The sequence below is a fragment of the Cibotium barometz genome, chromosome 45, assembly GCF_041138505.1.
Source record: "Cibotium barometz isolate CiBa-2024 chromosome 45, ASM4113850v1, whole genome shotgun sequence".
In the NCBI taxonomy this organism is placed as follows: Eukaryota; Viridiplantae; Streptophyta; class Polypodiopsida; order Cyatheales; family Cibotiaceae; genus Cibotium; species Cibotium barometz.
This window is the reverse complement of record NC_141090.1, coordinates 21,680,930-21,703,301: the sequence shown is the minus strand read 5'-3', so window position 1 is coordinate 21,703,301 and position 22,372 is coordinate 21,680,930. Positions and strand designations below refer to the sequence as shown.

At 38.7% G+C, this 22,372-nt stretch overlaps 1 protein-coding gene across 2 annotated transcripts in view; it reads left to right on the top strand.

Annotated features, from left to right (window-relative positions):
• Window positions 1–20,657: 20,657 nt before the first annotated feature.
• Window positions 20,658–22,372, top strand: part of LOC147612518 (importin beta-like SAD2) — a 109,376-nt gene continuing 107,661 nt past the window's right edge. Inside the window, exons 1-3 of one of the 2 annotated variants that reach the window (XM_086783152.1) lie at window positions 20,658–20,945; window positions 21,594–21,726; window positions 21,824–21,905. In XM_086783152.1, the coding sequence (XP_086639278.1) occupies window positions 20,856–20,945; window positions 21,594–21,726; window positions 21,824–21,905 (305 nt within the window). In that variant the 5' untranslated portion in view covers window positions 20,658–20,855. Of the gene's footprint in view, window positions 20,946–21,036; window positions 21,727–21,823; window positions 21,906–22,372 lie in introns of both variants that reach the window. The other variant, XM_086783153.1, reaches the window with a different exon arrangement.

The following is a 22,372-nucleotide window of genomic DNA, read 5'->3' as shown; positions in this document are numbered from 1 at the left end:
GGCCGAGGACAATATGATTAGGCCAATGCTAATCAAGCTTAAATGCTAATAAAGTTCCATGATTCTCTTCCAAATTCTCTCCATGATTCTCTCCCTTCAATCTCTCCATGATTATAATCTCCACATACCCTAGATTCTAGCTTCCAAAGTCAACAAAAGAGGCTGCTTTTAATGCTCCTGGCTCCTAGTACACCTCTTGGATTCTTTCACCCCTTGTGACAACGTACATGACCCCAACCTAGAACTCACTCTACGCCTCATGTGAGGCCTCAACAGTATTGTCTTCACCTTCTTCTTGATTGTCTTCTTCCACGAGGTTGGCAGAGATCCTCTTCTTGATTCCTTGCCATTTGCTATGCTCTGCAAACCCTTCCTCATAAAAGTGACCTTGACCTTAGTTTGCTAAGTATGAAATGAGCAGTCTTTCTTCAAGTTTGTCTATTTTAGTGGAGGTGGCCATGTGCAAATGTGAGGGAAGGTCTAACCTTCGAGTAGTTATCCTAAAGACAATGTCTAATCCCTTTACAAATGGATTTAATTAGTGATGAGCACAATGATTAAACAATGAATGTCAAACACACTCTCAAAAGCATAAAACACTGAATAGACTGATTTGGAATGAGTGTTTGAGGCACCAAATCAAAGGGCTTTTGCAATGTGAAGTAATATGGGGCTGTTAGTAGGTGCCTAATGTCAAGGTTGAACCACCAATTGCACCAACAAGTAACTGAGATTAGGTTTAATTAAACCTTGATCATCAAGGTTAGCTCACTATTAATAATGCAAAAAATAGAGCATTGTTGGAGCATTAAATTGATGGGGTTATGCTATGATTAAGCTCAAATACTCTTAGGCCTTTGAGGAGAAGTGTATTAGCTCTGGTGTGAACCCAAAATTGATGGCATTAAGAAAATTTAGCATGGGTTAAAAGCTTCATTACCAAAACAAGTCTCTATTTTGTGGAGAGAGTTCACAGTAGCTGTTCTTGTCATTTTTTTAAGAAATATGATGTTGTAGGCGTGTCGAGCACCCCAAAAAACCCCTTGTGGCTATGAAGAATCAGCCTATTTTGCCAGATGATGACGGGATCCAGCTTTTTGTCAAGAAAAATAGCACCGTTTTCTACGAGATTTTTAGGTGATGGAGAGCGAATCCCGCTGGGTCCTTTGAGGTGCTGTAGGAGCTTTGAAAGAGCTTCCTTTTGATGTAAAAACCTTGGCATAAGGTTCTCTATAGAGTGAGAATCAACAGCTCCATTGAAGTGGGTATGGAGAGAAGAGAGAAAAAAATGGATTATAGATTAATTAAGATTAAGCAAAGGTGATTAGATATTAATGTAAGCATGGCTAATGGATCAAAAAGGCTTTGATACCAAATGTTGGAATCATGGAGGCTCAAAGTACACAAAGAAGCTCATAGTTTATGTGCCAATTACATGCTAATGATGAGAGATTAGCTTAATGATAAAAAGTTTAACATAAACAAGGCATAATGAGTAGAATGAGAGAGATGATTTCTATTAGATGTGTGCCTCTTATATAGGTTGAGTATAAGATGATTAGGTCAATGCTAATCAAGCTTAAATGCTAATAAAGTTCCATGATTCTCTCCCTAGAATCTCTCCATGATTGTAGCCTCCACATGCCTTAAATGCTAATAAAGTTCCATGATTCTCTCCCTAGAATCTCTCCATGATTGTAGCCTCCACATGCCTTGGATTCTAGCTTCCAAAGTCAACAAAGAAGGCTGCTTTTAATGCTCCTAGCTCCTAGTACACCACATGGATTCTTTCACTTTTATTAGCACAGTGTACAACTACTACGAGATTTTAACCTTTGACAAATGACCTAAGGCTTAAATTCTACATTCATAAATTCCAAGTACATTAATTTGTCCAATAGTGACAACACTTTTAATGGTGGTAATTGTACACAATAAGCTTGTAGTCAAAAATCATGGATACGATTTCAAATCATATCCACAGTTTTGATCACATTGAAAGATAGCAATGCCTTAAATCACTGAAAGTTGCTTTAGCAATGCTTCTCTTGCTGTTAGATATTCCATTCTATGTTGCTCGAGGATACTTGAGACACTCGTACCATGCTAGTATTTTTTATCATGGGTGACACCACATTAATATGCATTTGGGACCACGCTAGAGTTATTGATATTACAGGTGATTTACCGTGTTAAATATCAAGCTAGTGTATTATTGGTGTTATGTGTTTGTGCTTATGAGTGCAATCATGTTGGGATTAATTGTTGAAGACTCAAATTAAATGTGCTAAAAAATGTGAGTAATAGGTTAACCAGTGTGAGGGTACCGATTAAGGTATCCCAAGGATATCAGTCTAAGCATGGTGTGTATCATCATGTCACATGGAATATCTATGGTAATGCGCCAATTCTCATATTTAACTAACGTCATAATTTAGCTTGGTTGGGCACATTGTATTTATAATGGCAATTAATATTTCATGGTTAGCACATCGTAGATGTGTAGGAGACTAGTATATTTATTGTAAAGGTAGTACACAAGGCACTAAGGTTTATTTTTGTAAAGGCAGTACTCAAGGCGCTAAGGTTTAGTTTTGGAAAAAAAGGACCCAAATTTGGATGAAGCAAGCTTTTATTGGCTCCATGGGTCTATTTTTTAAATAAAAAGATATAAATACTCCCGATGGGGAGGGGAGCCACCATCTGGAGGGGGCTGATTGGACCCGTTGCTGTGTTGTGAGTTTTCTTCTTTGTTTTGGCTCTTCAATTTCTATTTGTTGTTGTACATGAAGGTCGAGCCTAGTCATAGTGCTATCAAAGTGTGGCTATGCTCATGGGAAGAGCAGACACATAAGAGTTTGTTTGCCTTTTGAGACAAGAAGCATGATGGAAAGCAGTGAAGCCTCATCACATATCGTCTTCATTGTGCCCATTGCTACTTGTACGTGCACAGCTTGTAGCTTCGTAATTGCTAGAGATCACAAAAACTTTGCTTCTTGTTTTTCTCCATCATTCAGGCTAATACATCCCTATTTGAACATCTCCATCTCCAGCTTCTTCTTCTACATCAGCACAGTAGAGCAAACATATAGTTTCACAATGAAAACCGAACCATAACCTAAAGGCTTAGCCTGACCTTAACCCTTACCCCAACCTTCATACATATACATGCATAGATTCTCTAAAGCAAAACCCTAGCTTCATTAAGTGATGCCTAAGCGTTTCCAACTGAGCAGGAGATAACCCTGACCTCTTCCGTGACATCCAGGCACACAAGACTAGAGGTGTGTGACTAGGGTTCCAGGGATTTTGCTTTTAAGCTCTTCAATTTTCCTTTCCATTCTTCCACTTCTCTTTCAATTTTCCTTTCCATTCTTCCACTTCTCTTTGCAACAACAACTGCCTTTTCAGCTCCTTAAGACCATTTGGATTTTTTGTGTCAGACACTCCTTGAAAGTTGGATGCCTGATTTTCTCTTAAGCATTCCCCACCTCCGAATTCACGGGTTGCGGCATGTCCTACTGTCCTTTGTCCTAGTTTGGATTCCTATCATCTTTCTTGAAAATTACCAGCTCTCTACAGGTGGGGGTGGTGGGTGCTTCCAACATGGCTTTTAGCTTGTCGAAGTATTCCTCCCACACTACTTTAAGTTCTTTTGGCACATGATCCTCCCATTCTTCCATCTTGATGGCATCGAGCTCATACACTACTAGGGTGGTCTCTACATCAAATACCACCAATCTACCCTCCACTTGGGCCAGCTTGACTTGTTCTTTGTTGTCTCTCTCTTGTATGCTTCGGCACTGCTAAATGCGCTTTCATTATATTTTATCTACTCTTTTTGGCCTCTTTTACTTTGGTGGTGGCATCAGCTAGGCCATCCTTGATGATTCAAGTTTCCTGCTCCTACTTGGCCATAGTTTCCTTGAGGTTGGCTAACTCTTTGGTTATGTTCTTGTTTGTTTCCTGTAATCTTGCCACTTGTTCTTTGAGTTTTTGACCTTTTGCTATAACTCAGTCTTTATCATCAATAACTCTTGTTGGGCTCTCCCGAAGCTCCCTATCCCTCTACTTCTATAGGCTCATCCTAAGGTTCTAAATTTTTCTTGGGCCCTCTGCAATGTACTTCTATAAGTAACCAAGCACCTTTTGCATCCATCTAGCCTCTAATGCTTGGAAATAATGAAGTTCTAGTGGGTGTTACAAGACTACCTCAGAAGTTGTATATGCCAGGAGAGAGATACCTTGAATAGGGCTTCTAGAGACGAGGGTTGTCCCCAATTATTTGTTGGACTTCTTGACCCATTTGACCCATGGCAAGGATATCTTGTATAGTTTTTTATGTCGTAGTTACCTCCCTCTCCTATAGTCTCTACTACTATCGTTTACTACCTCTGTGCTAGGCAACCCGATCTTTTTATCTCCAAAGTTAAACTTCTTTTTTTTGTGAGGCTCTAGATCCCGTGGATTCTGTCTTTTATGGGACTATCCTTAGGGATGGCAAAGGGGGGGATTCCCACCATAATGATGGTGAGACCGGAGCTATTACCACTTACTACCACTATGGGTTCTGATTGGGTATTCTTCAAGCTGTTTTACTCCTCTTCTCCTTGGATCTAGCTTCCTTCTCCAATGTTTTCTTAATGTTCTTAGTATGGAACGGGGGTATCATGTTTGTCATGTTGCCCTTATTGGGCCCCTGTTGAGCATTTTTAGATGTGCCCCTATCTATGTCTTGTTGCTCCTCAAGTTGGCCATCTCCTCCTTAAAATTGTTGTAGAGAGCTTATCTCCATGAAATCTTGGCCCCTAATTCTGTTGCATAGATGATCCCATAATTCCTCTAGGACATACAATAAGGCTTGTGCACTAGTTGATCATCCCCACCACCACCACAAAGCACCCGTGCTTTTGCTTGTCTTCATCTAGATTTCATGTGATCTTGTATTCCTTTATTGTTTTTAGATCCCTAAAGTGCCTTATTAAGTCCCTTTCCTCTGTCATCGGGTATGTCTATCATGCCCTCTGTAGGCAGCTTGAATATTTTTTGCCGCATAATATGGGACTATTTTGTTGGAAGGTAGCTTGATGGTTTTCCTCTTTTGCAACCTCTCCACCTTTTAATTAACATGGAGACTAATTTATAGCTCTCCCCATGGCAGTTTCAAAAACTCCTTCAGGCCAACTTTCTCCAACCACCACTCCTCATGCCTTTTTGTTCACAAGGTTAGAATGCTTTATAGAAATATTCCTGAAAAATCACTACCACATCTTCCGAGAGTAATAGAACGCTTGGCTTACAAAGGTAGACTATCTATCCACCCAAAATCCATGCAGCTCATGGCATGCTAACACTAGCACCTTTCTTTGTTTCCTAACTTCCTCTCTCCTCACACTACTTTCCCAAGTAGGATCACCAAAACTATCACCGTCTGGTCAAACCAAACACTTCAGTGGTTTTGGGCCACTCAGCCGCAAAACCATCAACACATAGCCGTGCTATCCAAATGTGCTCAATGCAATAAGGTGGTGGATTTTCGAAATTGCCACCATCTCATCAAACTTGATAGTTTAGTGGTTCTGGACCACTCTATCGCTCGCATCATCGGTATCATGTAGCCATGCTATCCGAATGTGCTAATGCAATAAGGTGCTAGATATCACCACAACAATCTACATGAGCCATCCAATCAGCTTCCTGATGTCCGGACTAGAGTGTAAACTATATCCGGTATGTGCTGCTGCTGCACGAAACATACATTGACATTCCACCACTCTTGAGCAAAGAGAGAGCGAGAGAGAGAGAGAGAGAGAGAGAGAGAGAGAGAGAGAGAGAGAGGGATTCCATAAGTATGAATATTACAAAAAATGCCCAAGAGCCTCAGTACAAGATGCAACATAGTAAACTACTCACTCTCCAGATCATAGAGACATGTCAGACAGTATAAGGAATTTCTGGATTTCATTCATACCAAACTAACTAAGCATGTCTGCTCAATACAAATGCAAGACTGTGTCATCTAGACTAAACTTTCCACACTCTCTCTTTCACTACTGCTCCTATCCCCATACATAGATGGACTTAACTAGGTACGACCCGTTGGCCCCCAAGATAGTTACAAAGATAAAAACTATTATCTTGGGGGCAAGAGCTCTTGATCGTGATGGGCCATTACGACATCACTCACAACTTGGCATTTATGAACTCAAAGATGTAAAAAGGTAAGCAAGTTGAGTATTTGCCCCCAATTTTTGATAGTCTAGATGTATCATGATACTCTCTCTTGAACAATGAGTAAAATTGCACTTGGAGGTTCTTCCTTTTTTTTTTGCATTGGTAGTATTATTATAGTAGGAAGAGTTTGGTGTATTTTCTTAAATAAAAGGCTCAGGCTTTTGGAAAGTTTAAGGAATGGCTTTCATTGGTTGAAATTGAGATAGAAAATGGTTTAGAGAAAACCGAGGAGGAGAATTCATGTCTAATGAATTCTTAGGTTTCTGCAAAGAAAGAGACATAAAAAGTGGCAACTCAGTACGACCTCACACTCTGTAGAAAAATGGTGTTGCAGAGCACAAGAATCGTGATATTGTTGAGATGGCAAGAAGTATGCTTAGTGGCATGAATCTACCTAAATACTTATGGGTTGAGGCAATTAACATGCATGGTTGTGTATATTATTAATATGAGTGCAACAAAGGTCGTCAAAGGAATGACTCCATTACAAGCCTCTACTCGGGTAAGAAACATTCATTTGCAAACTTGGAAGTTTTGGGTATAAATATTATGTGCATGTTGCTCAGAGGAACAAATTGAATGCCAAAATCTAGATATACATCTTCTTGGGTTATAGCATGGAGTCAAACGGATATCGAAAGGGATATTGGCTCTACAACCCTCAGGCAAAGAAGATCATAGTGAGGTATGATGTGATATTCTAGAAACAACCATGTCGGATGGAGGAGGAGCTTCATTCTTCTTCATCATGCAACAAGGAAATCACCAAAGCAACATAAACTCCACATGCAGCATGGGCTTCCTTGCATTCTGATGAGTAGCCCGCCCCATTTCAAAGTCCATGTCCATTTCCTATGGACATGGACTTTGAAGATGGAGAATAAGAGCATTATGTGCCACAAAAAGGTAAGCCATTCCCTTAGTTATACATGTAACTTTTTGATGGAGCAAAACCTCTAGCCATCCAAGATACGCCTTAAGATGTTTATAGATCCAAAAGGCTAGAGGAGCATAATAAGGCTCAAGAGAATCTTGTGAATTTTTATTAAATTCAACAATTTTGTGTTAGATGTATGTAAGGTGCAAAGTGCAATGGTTATGTTCTATAACATGGCATTTCAAGAATGTGGTGGTACACTAAAGTTTGTATTAAAACTTGATAAATGCGAGATTGTCAAACCAAAGTGGATGGTAGCCATGTAAGTGGAATATGACCCCATCCTAAAAAACCACACACTTGGGACCTTGTAGATCATCCTCCAAGACGTAAGGTGATTGACACTAGGTGGGTTTACAAAGTAAAATACAAATCTTAGGGTACTTTGGAAAAGCACAAGGCATAAGATTCCCAAATACACATGTGCACCCCTCCTATACACATTAGAATTAGAAAGAGAAATATGATATTAGAAAATATTAAGCAATAAATAAATAAGTTATTTTAAGTAAATTAAGTAATTTTTTTAATTTCTCAATTTTGTCATGATGGTCCGATTGTGATCAAACTTTGTAATTATGTGTGGGGTACCCCTCCCTACACACTTGTAAAGTTTGGTCACACCATTTCATTCGAATGAGATATGGTGCTCCATCTCACGTTTTCTACATAGTTTACTATTCCAAGAGGGCCCAAACACATAAAACTTGGGTTTTCTTGATCCTGTCATGTCTAAGCAACATTTGATGGTGGTTGAACTTTGCAAGTATATGTGGGGTATCCCTCCCCACACACTTGCAAAGTTTGGTAATAAACATCGGATATCGTTCGAGCGAGATATGGTCATATCGTTCGGGCAAGATATGGTCCGCCATCTCACATTCCAAAAGCACAAAATTTGGGTTTTTTAATCCTATCATGTCCGAATGATGTTCAATGTAGCGATACTAAACTTTGTAAGTGTGTGTGGGGTACCCCTCCCCACACACTTGCAAAGTTTGTTCACCATTAATGGACATCGTTCGGGCAAGATATGGTTCTCCATCTCACATTTTCTACGTGGGTTTCTCAAAGAGGGCCCAAATGCATAAAATTTGGGTTTTCTCAATCCCATTGTGCCTGAACGACGTGCAAGGTGACCTAACTTTACAAGTGTGTGTGGGGTAACCCTTCCCACACTTGCAAGGTTTGGTCACCATTGGATGTCATTCTTTATGCAAGTCATAGTGCTCAATCTCACGTTTTCTATGCGGATTTCTCAAAGAGGGCCAAAATGCAAGGACAACATAATAGCCGAAGTGCAAATACATAAATTAAGAACATCAACTAGAATGCAACGATTCTCAAAATGAAGACATAAAATATAAACATCAACTAACTACATGATAATTTGAGCCAACCTAGCTATTCAAGGTTTAATCATTGTCTCAATAAATCTAAGTACAATGTAAGTGAGCTAACCCATCTAGTCTGATTTTAGTCACCATCAATAAATCTAAGTACAATGTAGCTATTCAAGGTTTAATCATTGTCTCAATAAATCTAAGTACAATGTGAGTGAGCTAACCCATCTAGTTTGATTTTAGTCACCATCAATAAATCTAAGTATAATGTAAGTGAGCTAACCTAGTAGTCTGAGTTTAGTCACTATCAATAAATCTAAGTACAATGTAAGTGAGCTAACCTAGCTAGTCAGAGTTTAGTCACTATCAATAAATCTAAGTACAATGTAAGTGACCTAACCTATCTAGTTAGAGTTTAGTCACTATATCAATATATCCAAGTACAATGTAAGTGAGCTAACCTAGCTAGTCAAAGTTTAGTCACTATCAACAGGTACCCAAGCAATATTATTGTCCCCCTTATTAGTGGTCAATGTGCACGTCGAGGAGGCTGTGCCAGCTACCGCTAGGGTAAGCAAATATCTATGAGTAGGTCTACCTTAAAGGTAGGATCGTGGGCTAGTGGTGGTGTAGTTAGGGGCTCATGACTCCTAAGCTAATATAGCGATTAGTTATGGTTCGTGCCTACCACTCTGCACATGTAAATCCTCTACTGTAAGGACACACGCTGCTCATATAAAGCAACACTCCTACCACCATCATGGCCCGAGGTGCCACTAGAACCAACACCACACCCACGCACTCGTGTGTGCAGTAATCCTCCTTTCTTGAAGGACTCTTTGGTAGGCATAAGACTTATATTATGCACTCAACTCAATCTCCGGAGGCACCTCGGGCTTTTGTACTATGTCCTCGATAGCATCATTCCTATTGATGTAAAATCAAGAGGCCTACCAGTCCTAGCATCAACGCAAGTGAAGCCTGGTGGTAGGCCTCTTGATTTTACATCAACTCCTATTGATGTAAAATCAAGAGGCCTACCAGTCCTAGCATCAACGCAAGTGAAGCCTGGTGGAGGTCATCAATGCCAAAAACTCTGTACGTCACCAAGTCGAATATTTCTCACTGAGAGGGACGTGCCGAGAAATATACTAGCTCTTAAGACTAAAGCAAGACAAACAAAATGTTTGCATCCAAGAGCATATCCATTAGTTACATCCATTTTCTCAAGACATTGAGTATAGTAAGCCTTGGAAAAAAGAAGTGGTGGTGCATCTTGAGAGATAGGTCATCGAAAAACCTCCATACAAGATATGATATAAAGGTAGGTTTACGACAGTGTCATGTTAGAGGACCTACATAACTCATAAACATGCAAAATCAACTTCACTCTATGCTAGACAATCCTCTCCATAATCATGTACTGCTCTACCTGCATTCTTCAGCTCTGCCCTAGCTTGTTAAAGTTGTGTCTCCATCTCATGTGAACTACTTTCTCAAAAGTAAAGGACATATAAAACTTAATTATTCTCTCTAACTATTAGGTACAACTTAAGAAATTCATAAGTTTAGACCTTAATTATAAATCTTTTAATTATAAAGAGAGAGACGTGCCATATGGACATCAATGTCTCTCACACCCAACGCTCTGTAGTGGTTGCGTCTACCGTTTGCAATGCTTCTCTAAGATGGTTAATCTTTACTCTCACCTCTTACAACTCTTGTATGAGTCTCTTGCAGATGTGGGACCCTACGCAAATAATCAACCACTAGTAGTTTAAATAATATAGAAAAGTAGATATAAAGATGTAAATAAAAAAATAGTAAACTAAAGAAAACTATGAAAAATCTATAGAAACAATGAATATGTATAAATACCACAACATTTGTCAGTATTGATCGTGAACAAAAAGATGTGCTCTCAGTGGTACTACGCATGTCGATCCCCACTTGAGTGTCTAGTGCCTCGATTAGTAGACAAGGGTACAAATGGTGGGTTTACATTAGCAACTGCACGTAGGACTAGTGGAGCCACCTCCCTTGGTCCTAGATGACCTTGACTAACACCACCACCTTAACTGAAGTCAACCTACCTTCCCAAGACAAACTTTGCATACAATGGCTTTGCAAAATAGATGGAATCTGGCAGTTATTTAACATCCTCCCATATGTGACAACATATCAACTATAAATATGTGTCACCATACAAGGATGTGGACACCGTGAAATAGTAAGGGGCTTTCCTACCCCAGGCCACATCCCACAGCTATGAAGAAAAAGGCCCAAGCCTACTCTATCTCTGATAGGGCCAAGCTCACAAACCTGGAAATATGTCAAGCCATGTGATACTGGAGCAATACAACGATGATGTGATATCCACTAATCTACATAAATTTCATCGTGAAGGCTAAGATGAGACGAGAGCATCATCTCCAAGCTCGATACGATATGTAAAGTAGACGGTGTATCTCTAGCACTCTTAGGGATAGCTGATAACTCAGGGTCTATCTCTGCAAGGGCCACAATAGATTTACAACCCTCCTCGCATGACTCCATGCTAGCCCCTAATCCTAACACAAGCGAGCAAGTGCCAATGTGAAAGATCCAATGTGATTAGTGTTAAGAAATCACTAACTAGCACTAATAAAGCGTTAAAGAACCACTAATACTGGATTCAAACACCAATATTAGCTCTTTCAATCCAAGAGAGAACATGAAGGAAGAGTGAAAAAGTGAAAATGATGGAAGAGAATGAGGGCAAAAAAGGCCTTTTATAATCTGGATTAAGCTCATGTGACATAACTTTTAAGATTAGCAAAATAAACGGCTTAGATTGGCAAAATGAACGGCTCTAATTAGTTGGAAATATCTCGATTGAGGTATATGGATGACTCTCATTCCAACCATGTATCTTGATTGAGATACATGAACGGTTGAGATCCCATCCACATATCTCAATCAAAATACATGAACAACTGAGATCACATCAATGTAAATTGATCAAGATATCCAAAAGGTAGAGATCCCATTTCCATATCTCATTCCAGATATATGGATGGTAGAGATTGCAATTGGGTATCTTGATCGCAATTGTGTATATCTGGACGGTTGAGATTGTAATTGTGTATCTTGATGGCAATTATGTATATTTGGATGGTTGAGATTGCAATTGAGTAACTCGAGATTGCAGTTATGTATATTTGGACAGCTGAGATTGCAATTGAGTATCTCAATCAAGATATATTAATAGCTAGGATCCCATGTTGGTATCTCAATTGAGATACATGGTCGCTGTCATGCGGGGCATGGTTGCATTGCATGGCATTGCAGTACATAGTTAATCTACATCCGAGTGACAATTAAATTGAGATCCCTTGTGGCATTGACATGGATCCCAATTGACTAGTTATCTCAATCGAGATTCCCAATTGGCAGTGATGTGTTGTAATGACATGAATCTTGATCAAGATATGTGAACCCTCCTAAGGCTATTGGCATGGCAATGCTTGGGATATTGATCGAGATATTGGGCTATTAGCTCGGGAGGCATGTGTCATGCTATGAGTGTTGTTTATATCTTGATCGAGATATGTCGCCCGCGACTTTACTCGCTTGCATTGATGTCCTATTTCCCTTGAGAATGAATGAAAGTGATCATCCTTACCATGCATCTACCCCACTTCCACTCTAATCAATGGATCGAACCAACTCAATGGTATTACACAATCTTATCTCTAAGGTGTCTTACATGGACTCATCCCTATGTTTTGATGATGAGATGCATGATAGGCAAATTCTATGAGATGTGAATAATTCATCCATCTCTTGGGTTCCCGTCAAGGTTCCCATCAATAGAATGTTCAAAGAATGTCTTTGATTACATCGTTCACTCTCTCTATCTGGCCATTAATTTTTGGATGATAGGTAGTACTAAGATCTAGAGAGGTTTCCATAGCTTCAAAGAATGCAGTCAAAAAGTGGAATGCGAATTTAGCATCTCGATCATTGACTCCTTCTAGGCAATCCATGAAGTCTTAATATCTCCTTTAAAAGGAATTTAGCAACATCAAGAGCAGTATAAGTCTTTTTCACTAGAATCAAATAAGTGAGTTTTTTCAAATAATCTACCCTGACTAAGATGAAATCAAGAGCAATATCAATCTTTTTCACTAGAATCAAATGAGTGACTTTTTTCAAATAATCTACTATGACTAAGATGAAATCATATCTTGCATTAACCAAAGGTACTCTAATAATGAAAGCCATGCTTATGCACTCCCATTTCATATGTGGAATGTCTAAAGGATGCAATTTTCCAGGCATTTTCCTTTTAACCTTAGTCTTCTACTATACTAGGCACTTAGGAACATGCTATACTACATCCTTTTTTAAGTCTAGGCTAAAAGAAACTCTTCTTTATAGCCATGAAATTCTTCACATAGTCAGGGTGTCCTATTATAGGGCCCATCCTTTATACCTTGCTTTTGAGGTACAACTCTACACTTGATTAAAATACTCACAATCTCTTGATTTATGGGTTAATCAAGACTTTCTCTCTCTAAAAATATGGCTTTCTTGGGAGAGATTGAATTAATCTAACCATATTTGATACTCTCTCTAACTCTTTGGTTTGAACTTACAAGGAATTTCTAATTAAACCCTAATCTTATTTTCTCTCTCTCGGCCTAACCCTAAATTCAAAACATTATAATTACTCATTATTTATCCTAAGAACTAATCTAGATTTGGGCTTATGTCAAATTAAGGTATTTAGATTGATTTTCTCTCTCTATAAATAGATTTGGCCTAAGGTTTTTCCAAAATTTGATAAATTAATAAATTATCATATGGTTGGAAAAAGATTATCCCAAGATCTATGTTTCTAAGGTCCAAGATGTTAAAAAAGGGTTTCACAATTTACTAAGGTTCTGCTAAGTTTTGGGCATTAATTAAGGCAAAAAGGGATAAAGGCTAGGTCTTAGAGGTCTCTGGTCTAGGAAAATGTGCAGCAATTATTTAATTATATTTTTAATTTAACACGGTCAAAATTGTGCCTAGATAGACATCCATTGTCTATAGTCTACCTAGATCACCATTTAAGCTCCTTTGCTGCTCTTCTACATGCACGAGTGGCATTAGTTTGTGACTTTGGTTTGTAATAATAATTCAGCATTCTCTCTTGAGTAAGTTCCTTTGTTTTATGATCATTTTGTAACTTGGTTTGCAACAATAATTCAGTATTATTCTCCATCTTTCTTGGAGTAAGTTCCTTTGTTTTATGATCATTTTTTTGTGATAACATTTTTCTTACACATAATTATACTTATTAATCAAGACCACACAATGAGCATGGGATTACATCAATGAGAGAGCTATATAGGATGCTAAAATATCTCCAAGATTCACTCCCTAAACTACTTTAATGTCATTCTTTGCCTCGAGAGGTTTATTCCAGAGAAATCAATATATCATGTGCATGAATTTAAATCAAAATTATTAATTTTTAATACAAAAAGATAAGAAATTTATAATTTATGAGCATTTGAATATTATACCTTCTAAATTTTTAATACAAAAAGATAAGAAATTTATAATTTATGAGCATTTGAATATTATACCTTCTAAATTTGAGCTTGAGGGTACTTTGCAATGGGCAAAAGTTTTAGCCTCTCCCTTCTTCAAAAACCCACAAATTTCTTTCAAAGTTCCAAGGTCGTTAAAAACTCCAAATTCCCACCTCTTACACCTCAATTGACTACTTTAACCCTTGATAATGTTACCTTTGAGTATTACACTTAAATCCGAGCAAAATGTACTCTTTAGCTTAATAGAAAAAACTCTTTTAGGAGGGGGGGCTTTTGATAATTGAATTCTTTTACTTCTTTTGGAAAAAAATCCTAATATATCTTTATTGTTTTCTTCCTCTATTTTTAACCTCAATGTGTAGGGGGGGATGGTACACAAGTGCATATAGAAATCTTGAACTTAATTTTTACACATGGTGGCTTAACTACTTTTATTTTCTAATTTCTCAATTTCTTAATCTTCCAAATCTCTCATTAAAAAGGCTCATCTTATTAAATTATCATATTCTCTCACTAGGAATATACATCAGAATCTATTTTTTCACATATATCAAGATAAGAGAAGAGGGATCTTACATTTGGCCTTGGATATAGAGGGAGGGTGCTCAATGTGGCATGGCTCATCCTCCTCCTCTTTAGGTTCAGGTGTGTGGACTCTTAGGTTCCCAGTCATCTAGTCGGATAAGTCTCTCCAAAGTTGAGAATTTTCTTATAAAAGAGAACTACTGGGACTCGAACCTCTAAGAGTGACTGTTGGAATCATGGACGCTCAAAGTACACAAAGAATCTTATAGTTTAGGTGACAATGACATGTTAATGATGAGAGATTAGCTTAATGACAAAAGTTTAACATAAACAAGGCATACTGAGTAGAATGAGAGAGATGATTTCTATTAGATGTGTGCCTCTTATATAGGCCGAGTACAATATGATTAGGCCAATGCTAATCAAGCTTAAATGCTAATAAAGTTCCATGATTCTCTTCCAAATTCTCTCCATGATTCTCTCCCTGCAATCTCTCCATGATTATAATCTCCACATACCCTAGATTCTAGCTTCCAAAGTCAACAAAAGAGGCTGCTTTTAATGCTCCTAGCTCCTAGTACACCTCATGGATTCTTTCACCTTTACTGGCATAGTTTACAACTACTACAAGATTTTAACCTTTGATAAATTACCTAAGGCTTATGATCTACATTCATAAATTCCAAGTACATCAATTTCTCCAATAATCCCCCCTTCAAATTGATGATCCCAAACCCTAGCAGTAGTCCATGGGATGCTTCATGACTTGTCCACCCCTTGTGTGACAACGTACATGACCCCAACCTAGAACTCACTCTACGCCTCATGTGAGGCCTCAACAGTATTGTCTTCACCTTCTTCTTGATTGTCTTCTTCCACGAGGTTGGCGGAGATCCTCTTCTTGATTCCTTGCCATTTGCTCATAAGAGTGAACTTGACCTTAGTTTGCCAAGTATGAAACGAGCAGTCTTCAAGTTTGTCTATTTTAGTGGAGGTGGCCATGTGCAAATGTGAGGGAAGGTCTAACCTTCGACCTAACGACAATGTCTAATCCCTTTACAAATGGATTTAATTAGTGATGAGCACAATGATTAAACAATGAATGTCAAACACACTCTCAAAAGCATAAAACACTGAATAGACTGATTTGGAATGAGTGTTTGAGGCACCAAATCAAAGGGCTTTTGCAATGTGAAGTGATATGGGGCTGTTAGTAGATGCCTAATGTCAAGGTTGAACCACCAATTGCACCAACAAGTAACTGAGATTAGGTTTAATTAAACCTTGATCATCAAGGTTAGCTCACTATTAATAATGCAAAAAATAGAGCATTGTTGGAGCATTAAATTGATGGGGTTATGCTATGATTAAGCTCCAATACTCAAGCTCCAATACTCTTAGGCCTTTGAGGAGAAGTGTATTAGCTCTGGTGTGAACCCAAAATTGATGGCATTAAGAAAATTTAGCATGGGTTAAAAGCTTCATTACCAAAACAAGTCTCTATTTTGTGGAGAGAGTTCACAGTAGCTGTTCTTGTCATTTTTTTAAGAAATATGATGTTGTAGGCGTGTTGAGCACCCCAAAAAACCCCTTGTGGCTATGAAGAATCAGCCTATTTTGCCAGATGATGACGGGATCCAGCTTTTTGTCAAAAAAAAATAGCACCGTTTTCTACGAGATTTTTAGGTGATGGAGAGCGAATCCCGCTGGGTCCTTTGAGGTGCTGTAGGAGCTTTGAAAGAGCTTCCTTTTGATGTAAAATCCTTGGCATAAGGTTCTCTATAGAGTGAGAATCAACAGCTCCATTGAAGTGGGTATGGAGAGAAGAGAGAAAAAATGGATTATAGATTAATTAAGATTAAGCAAAGGTGATTAGATATTAATGTAAGCATGGCTAATGGATCAAAAAGGCTTTGATACCAAATGTTGGAATCATTGAGGCTCAAAGTACACAAAGAAGCTCATAGTTTATGTGCCAATTACATGCTAATGATGAGAGATTAGCTTAATGATAAAAAGTTTAACATAAACAAGGCATAATGAGTAGAATGAGAGAGATGATTTCTATTAGATGTGTGCCTCTTATATAGGTTGAGTATAAGATGATTAGGTCAATGCTAATCAAGCTTAAATGCTAATAAAGTTCCATGATTCTCTCCCTAGAATCTCTCCATGATTGTAGCCTCCACATGCCTTAAATGCTAATAAAGTTCCATGATTCTCTCCCTAGAATCTCTCCATGATTGTAGCCTCCACATGCCTTGGATTCTAGCTTCCAAAGTCAACAAAGAAGGCTACTTTTAATGCTCCTAGCTCCTAGTACACCACATGGATTCTTTCACTTTTATTAGCACAGTGTACAACTACTACGAGATTTTAACCTTTGACAAATGACCTAAGGCTTAAATTCTACATTCATAAATTCCAAGTACATTAATTTGTCCAATAGTGACAACACTTTTAATGGTGGTAATTGTAACACAATAAGCTTGTAGTCAAAAATCATGGATACGATTTCAAATCATATCCACAGTTTTGATCAGATTGAAAGATAGCAATGCCTTAAATCACTGAAAGTTGCTTTAGCAATGCTTCTCTTGCTGTTAGATATTCCATTCTATGTTGCTCGAGGATACTTGAGACACTCGTACCATGTTAGTAGTTGGTATCATGGGTGACACCACATTAATATGCATTTGGGACCATGCTAGAGTTATTGATATTACAGGTGATTTACCGTGTTAAATATTAAGCTAGTGTATTATTGGTGTTATGTGTTTGTGCTTATGAGTGCAATTATGTTGGGATTAATTGTTGAAGACTCAAATTAAATGTGCTAAAAAATGTGAGTAATAGGTTAACCAGTGTGAGGGTACCGATTAAGGTATCCCAAGGATATCAGTCTAAGCATGGTGTGTATCATCATGTCACATGGAATATCTATGGTAATGTGCCAATTCTCATATTTAACTAACGTCATAATTTAGCTTGGTTGGGCACATTGTATTTATAATGGCAATTAATGTTTCATGGTTAGCACATCGTAGATGTGTAGGAGTCTAGTATATTTATTGTAAAGGTAGTACACAAGGCACTAAGGTTTATTTTTGTAAAGGCAGTACTCAAGGCTCTAAGGTTTAGTTTTGGAAAAAAAGGACCCAAATTTGGATGAAGCAAGCTATTATTGGCTCCATGGGTCTATTTTTTAAATAAAAAGATATAAATACTCCCGATGGGGAGGGGAGCCACCATCTGGAGGGGGCTGATTGGACCCGTTGCTGTGTTGTGAGTTTTCTTCTTTGTTTTGGCTCTTCAATTTCTATTTGTTGTTGTACATGAAGGTCGAGCCTAGTCATAGTGGTATCAAAGTGTGGCTATGCTCATGGGAAGAGCAGACACATAAGAGTTTGTTTGCTTTTTGAGACAAGAAGCATGATGGAAAGCAGTGAAACCTCATCACATATCGTCTTCATTGTGCCCATTGCTACTTGTACGTGCACAGCTTGTAGCTTCGTAATTGCTAGAGATCACAAAAACTTTGCTTCTTGTTTTTCTCCATCGTTCAGGGCTAATACATCCCTATTTGAACATCTCCATCTCCAGCTTCTTCTTCTACATCAGCACAGTAGAGCAAACATATAGTTTCACAATGAAACCCTAAGCATAACCTAAAGGCTTAGCCTTACCTTTACCCTTACCCCAACCTTCATACATATACATGCATAGATTCTCTAAAGCAAAACCCTAAGCATAACCTAAAGGCTTAGCCTTACCTTTACCCTTACCCCAACCTTCATACATATACATGCATAGATTCTCTAAAGCAAAACCCTAGCTTCATTAAGTGATGCCTAAGACTGAGCAGGAGATAACCCTGACCTCTTCCACAACATCCAGGCACATAAGACTAGAGGTGTGTGACTAGGGTTCCAGGGATTTTGATTTTGTGGATTTTGATAATGATGATATGTAGATAAATTCCTTTAGGACATGCAACAAATTACACCCCAAAAAAACTATGAGAACTTGAATGTTGCATATCAAGAGCTAGGACGTAGAACGCTTGCAAAGTAAGAAAAGAACTTTTGCACTAGTCTCCTTTGAACTAAAGAAGAACATAAGTTTTGAACTAAAGAAGAGTATAAGTTTTGAATGGTGCAAGAGGGTATTTTCCAGGTCTCAAGGCACAAAGAAGTCCATGGGATGGGCTTAATAGTCTTACATAAGACATGTGCAAATTAGTACTATGTGTGTTAAAAAACAATCTTCTAGTGGTTGATGGGTTTCAAGGGGACATGGTGTGCAATACCTTGGGATGTAGTCTCTTTATACTATACCAAGATCACCTTAGATAAAAACATAATCACCAATGTAGTTGAGAACTTGGACTAAGCGACGATAAATAATTAGACCCCCATAGGTTAAAAAAATTAAATTCATGCTCTCCAATAGATGAAAAGTCCTATTATAGATACGATAGCATGTAAAATGGTATGCATAGTTTTATTTAAATAAAAAAATCTTTTGAGATTATTACTTATTAGTCAGTTACATCAAATAAAAAAGTAAAGATTGCATTCTTTAGAATCAAATATCTCTGTAGCATTAGAGTCGTCAAGTCCTTTAACCTTTTCACTCTTAGACTATTACGAGGAGAAAGGAGATTTCTTAACAAAACCCTTGTTAAGGGTGGGTATTAATGTGGATGATTCAAGCATATGGGTGCCGCCACCACACTTAGGGAACAAGAAGGTTTCACACTACAGATTCAACACATCTAAGATGGATTGGGCATCTATATCAACTAGAAACCGCTTCCCAATGATAAATGAGTGGAAACAGGCTACATGACAAGTAGCCTATTTGGCCTTGTGTCCATCGATTAGTGGGTGATAAGTAACACTAGTAGAAGCCTATGAGATGACACTAGGGTATGCCCATGATGTGTGTAGGCTTAATACTTTGTAGAAAAGAAAGGGTAGAGAGCTAGACTAAGGTATAAGTGTGTGTTGGGTGTAGGACAAGTATGAAATGCCCATCACTTAGCTTATCCATTTGTATATAAGTCACTTTCTTTATTAGACAATATTTTGTAGAAAATAAATGGTAAAGAGCCAAACTATGGTGGGTGTAGGACAAGTATGAAATGCCCATTAATTATCTTATCCATTTCAATTTCTCTTTTGGACCACACATTGTGTATATAAAACAATGAACTAACCTCTTGCTAATCCTTCATGCTATGCTCTACTGTGGTGAATATTCTTTGTGATTATGTGTTCCATTGCAAGCATGCATGTCTTTGCTTTGTTGTAAGCTTGGTTATGTGGCCACACAGCACTTGCATGAGCTAGAGCCATGTGGCACTTGCACTTGCACAAGACAATGCCACATGGCACTTGCACGATCCAATGACACATGACATTTGTACAAGCCAATGATATGTGGTACTTACACAAGCCAATAATGCCACATGGCATTCGCACAAGAAATGCCACACGTACTTGACTCTGAACTGTGAGTCAAAGTCATCCATCCTTGAACATCAAGTGAGTACCGAGTCCTAGTCCCAAAATTCTTATAGGGTATGTACATTAGGTAGGAGAAGAGGGTGTGAATTAGTAGGAGTAGGTATCATCATGTTCTTGTCAGTGTCCACGATAAATTGGCACTGGTGATAGCTAGAAGTGGGAGGAACATGTCATCCTAGCACCCACTTGGATGTCTTAGGCCTTGTCCATTTGCACCACAATAGTGTGTAGTCGCCTCGTGACTAGTGATTACAAATTGTAAGAAATATATTTGTGCACTTGTAATGATCGGGTTAACAATCATGTCACTAAAAACTACCCTCCATGTGGGAAGCTTCATTCTGTGAGTCTTTAGACCTCATTTCTTAGTCAAAGGTAAAGTCTTCCATTTAATGTGGTGACGATGGTTTTAAAAGAACCCAAACTTAGCTTCGATTTTTGTCTCACAAAAAAGCACTCTAGCTAGTTTCCTACATAAGGCGACCAGGGGTTAAGTCAACCCAGGTTTAAAAATACCCGGTTAACCAACCAGGGTTAGGTTTACCCGTATACACCCTCGTGTGTCTGCTGCTGCCATGAGCTGCTGCAGGTCACCATAGACAGCCGGTTCATCGAGCTCATAATATTTTCTTGCTGATATCTTCCCTCATCTCACCGCATCTTCTGGTTCGTGCTTCGGCATTGATTTTGCGCAGCAGATATGGACCTTCCCACTCTCGCCTCCGTCTTGCAGCTCGCCCTCAGCCCCAATTCGGAAGAGAGAAAGCTTGGCGAAACGCGGCTTAATCAGGTTTTCCTCTGAGCTCATCATCTCTGTGTTTTTTAAAACCTTTGAAGCTCAACTTAGGGTTACCTCAGTGTTGGAAGCTCGCCCTGTGCAGAGGATCCTTCTGTCTGATTTTCCATCAGCATCAGAGATGTGATTCTACCAATCCAATCTCCTTGACTAGCAAATTATTCTTCAATATGCGTTCTTGAAGAAATTGTAAATTTTCATTAATCTGGCATGGATCTCATCACCACACCTTCATTCTACGTTCTCCAGGAAGCTCTGGTACCAGTGTCTTTTTCTTTTTGTAGTGTTTAGGGATAAACAGCGATTGCGTCCAGAGGGTGTAGCTAGCAGGGTTCCAACGTGGGTCCTTACCCTGGTAGGCAAATGCACTCACCTGTAGCCTACAGGCCCAGCTATCTGGGTTCCAACCTGGGTCCTTATCCTGGAAGGTGAGTGCATTCACCTGTAGGCTACAGGCCCGTGGACTTATTTCTGCAAAAGTCTAATGTTTTGATCGGCTCAGAAGACGGATTATGGTACTTTCGTTGCTAGATCACATGTATTCCACACAAGCATTCGTTGGTGAAAGATGGTTATGCATTTGCTACTCCATTGGGTGTGACTGGTTTTCTGTGCTAAGCTTCTGGAGTCGGTTTCTTTCAGTGTCAGCATGCACCTGGGCATCTCGTAGGTCTGCTGCAAATTGTTGTGACCACCAGTGTGGACATTTCCGTACGCCAAGTTGCAAGCATACAATTCAAGAATTTTATTGGAAGACACTGGTCAAGTGACACACGTAACTAGATACTTTACCCTTGAGGGCTTTGGATGCTGGTTTTAATCAAGTGTTGGAACAGAGCTTGCATTTATTTATTTGTTTTTTCCTGTTATAGTCGTTCAAATCTCTCACAGTGACAGGAGTGCAGTTCGTGAAAACCTTCTAGAGGCACTTGTGCATGCCCCTCCCATAATCAGGTATGTTATGCCTTATTGAACCTTGCTAATAGGAACTATGCTAAACTTGCTACTTTGTGTTTGGTCGTCATCATGTTGAACGATTATCATCACTCGCTTTAGAGTGTGTTGCTATATTTTTTTGGAAATGGGAAGAGAGAAAGAAAGAAAGATTTTATTAACGTCTACCAACAACGAGAGAGAGAGAGAGAGAGAGAGAGAGAGAGAGAGAGAGAGAGAGAGATTAATGTCTTCAAAAGATCCAGAGGATCCATGAGGCCAGAAAGGTACTACAATGTATTCATGATGAACACTGAACCATGGAAAAGGAAAAACTGTACAAAACTAGCTACATAAGCTAAAGTATCCATGTGATGCTTCATGATGACAATGGTCATACAGAGATACCATCCTCCGCTTGGATAGAATGTGAAGCAGCCAGTCTCTGTGATGGGAGCTTGCTATGTCATTGAAGGATATCCTAGAAC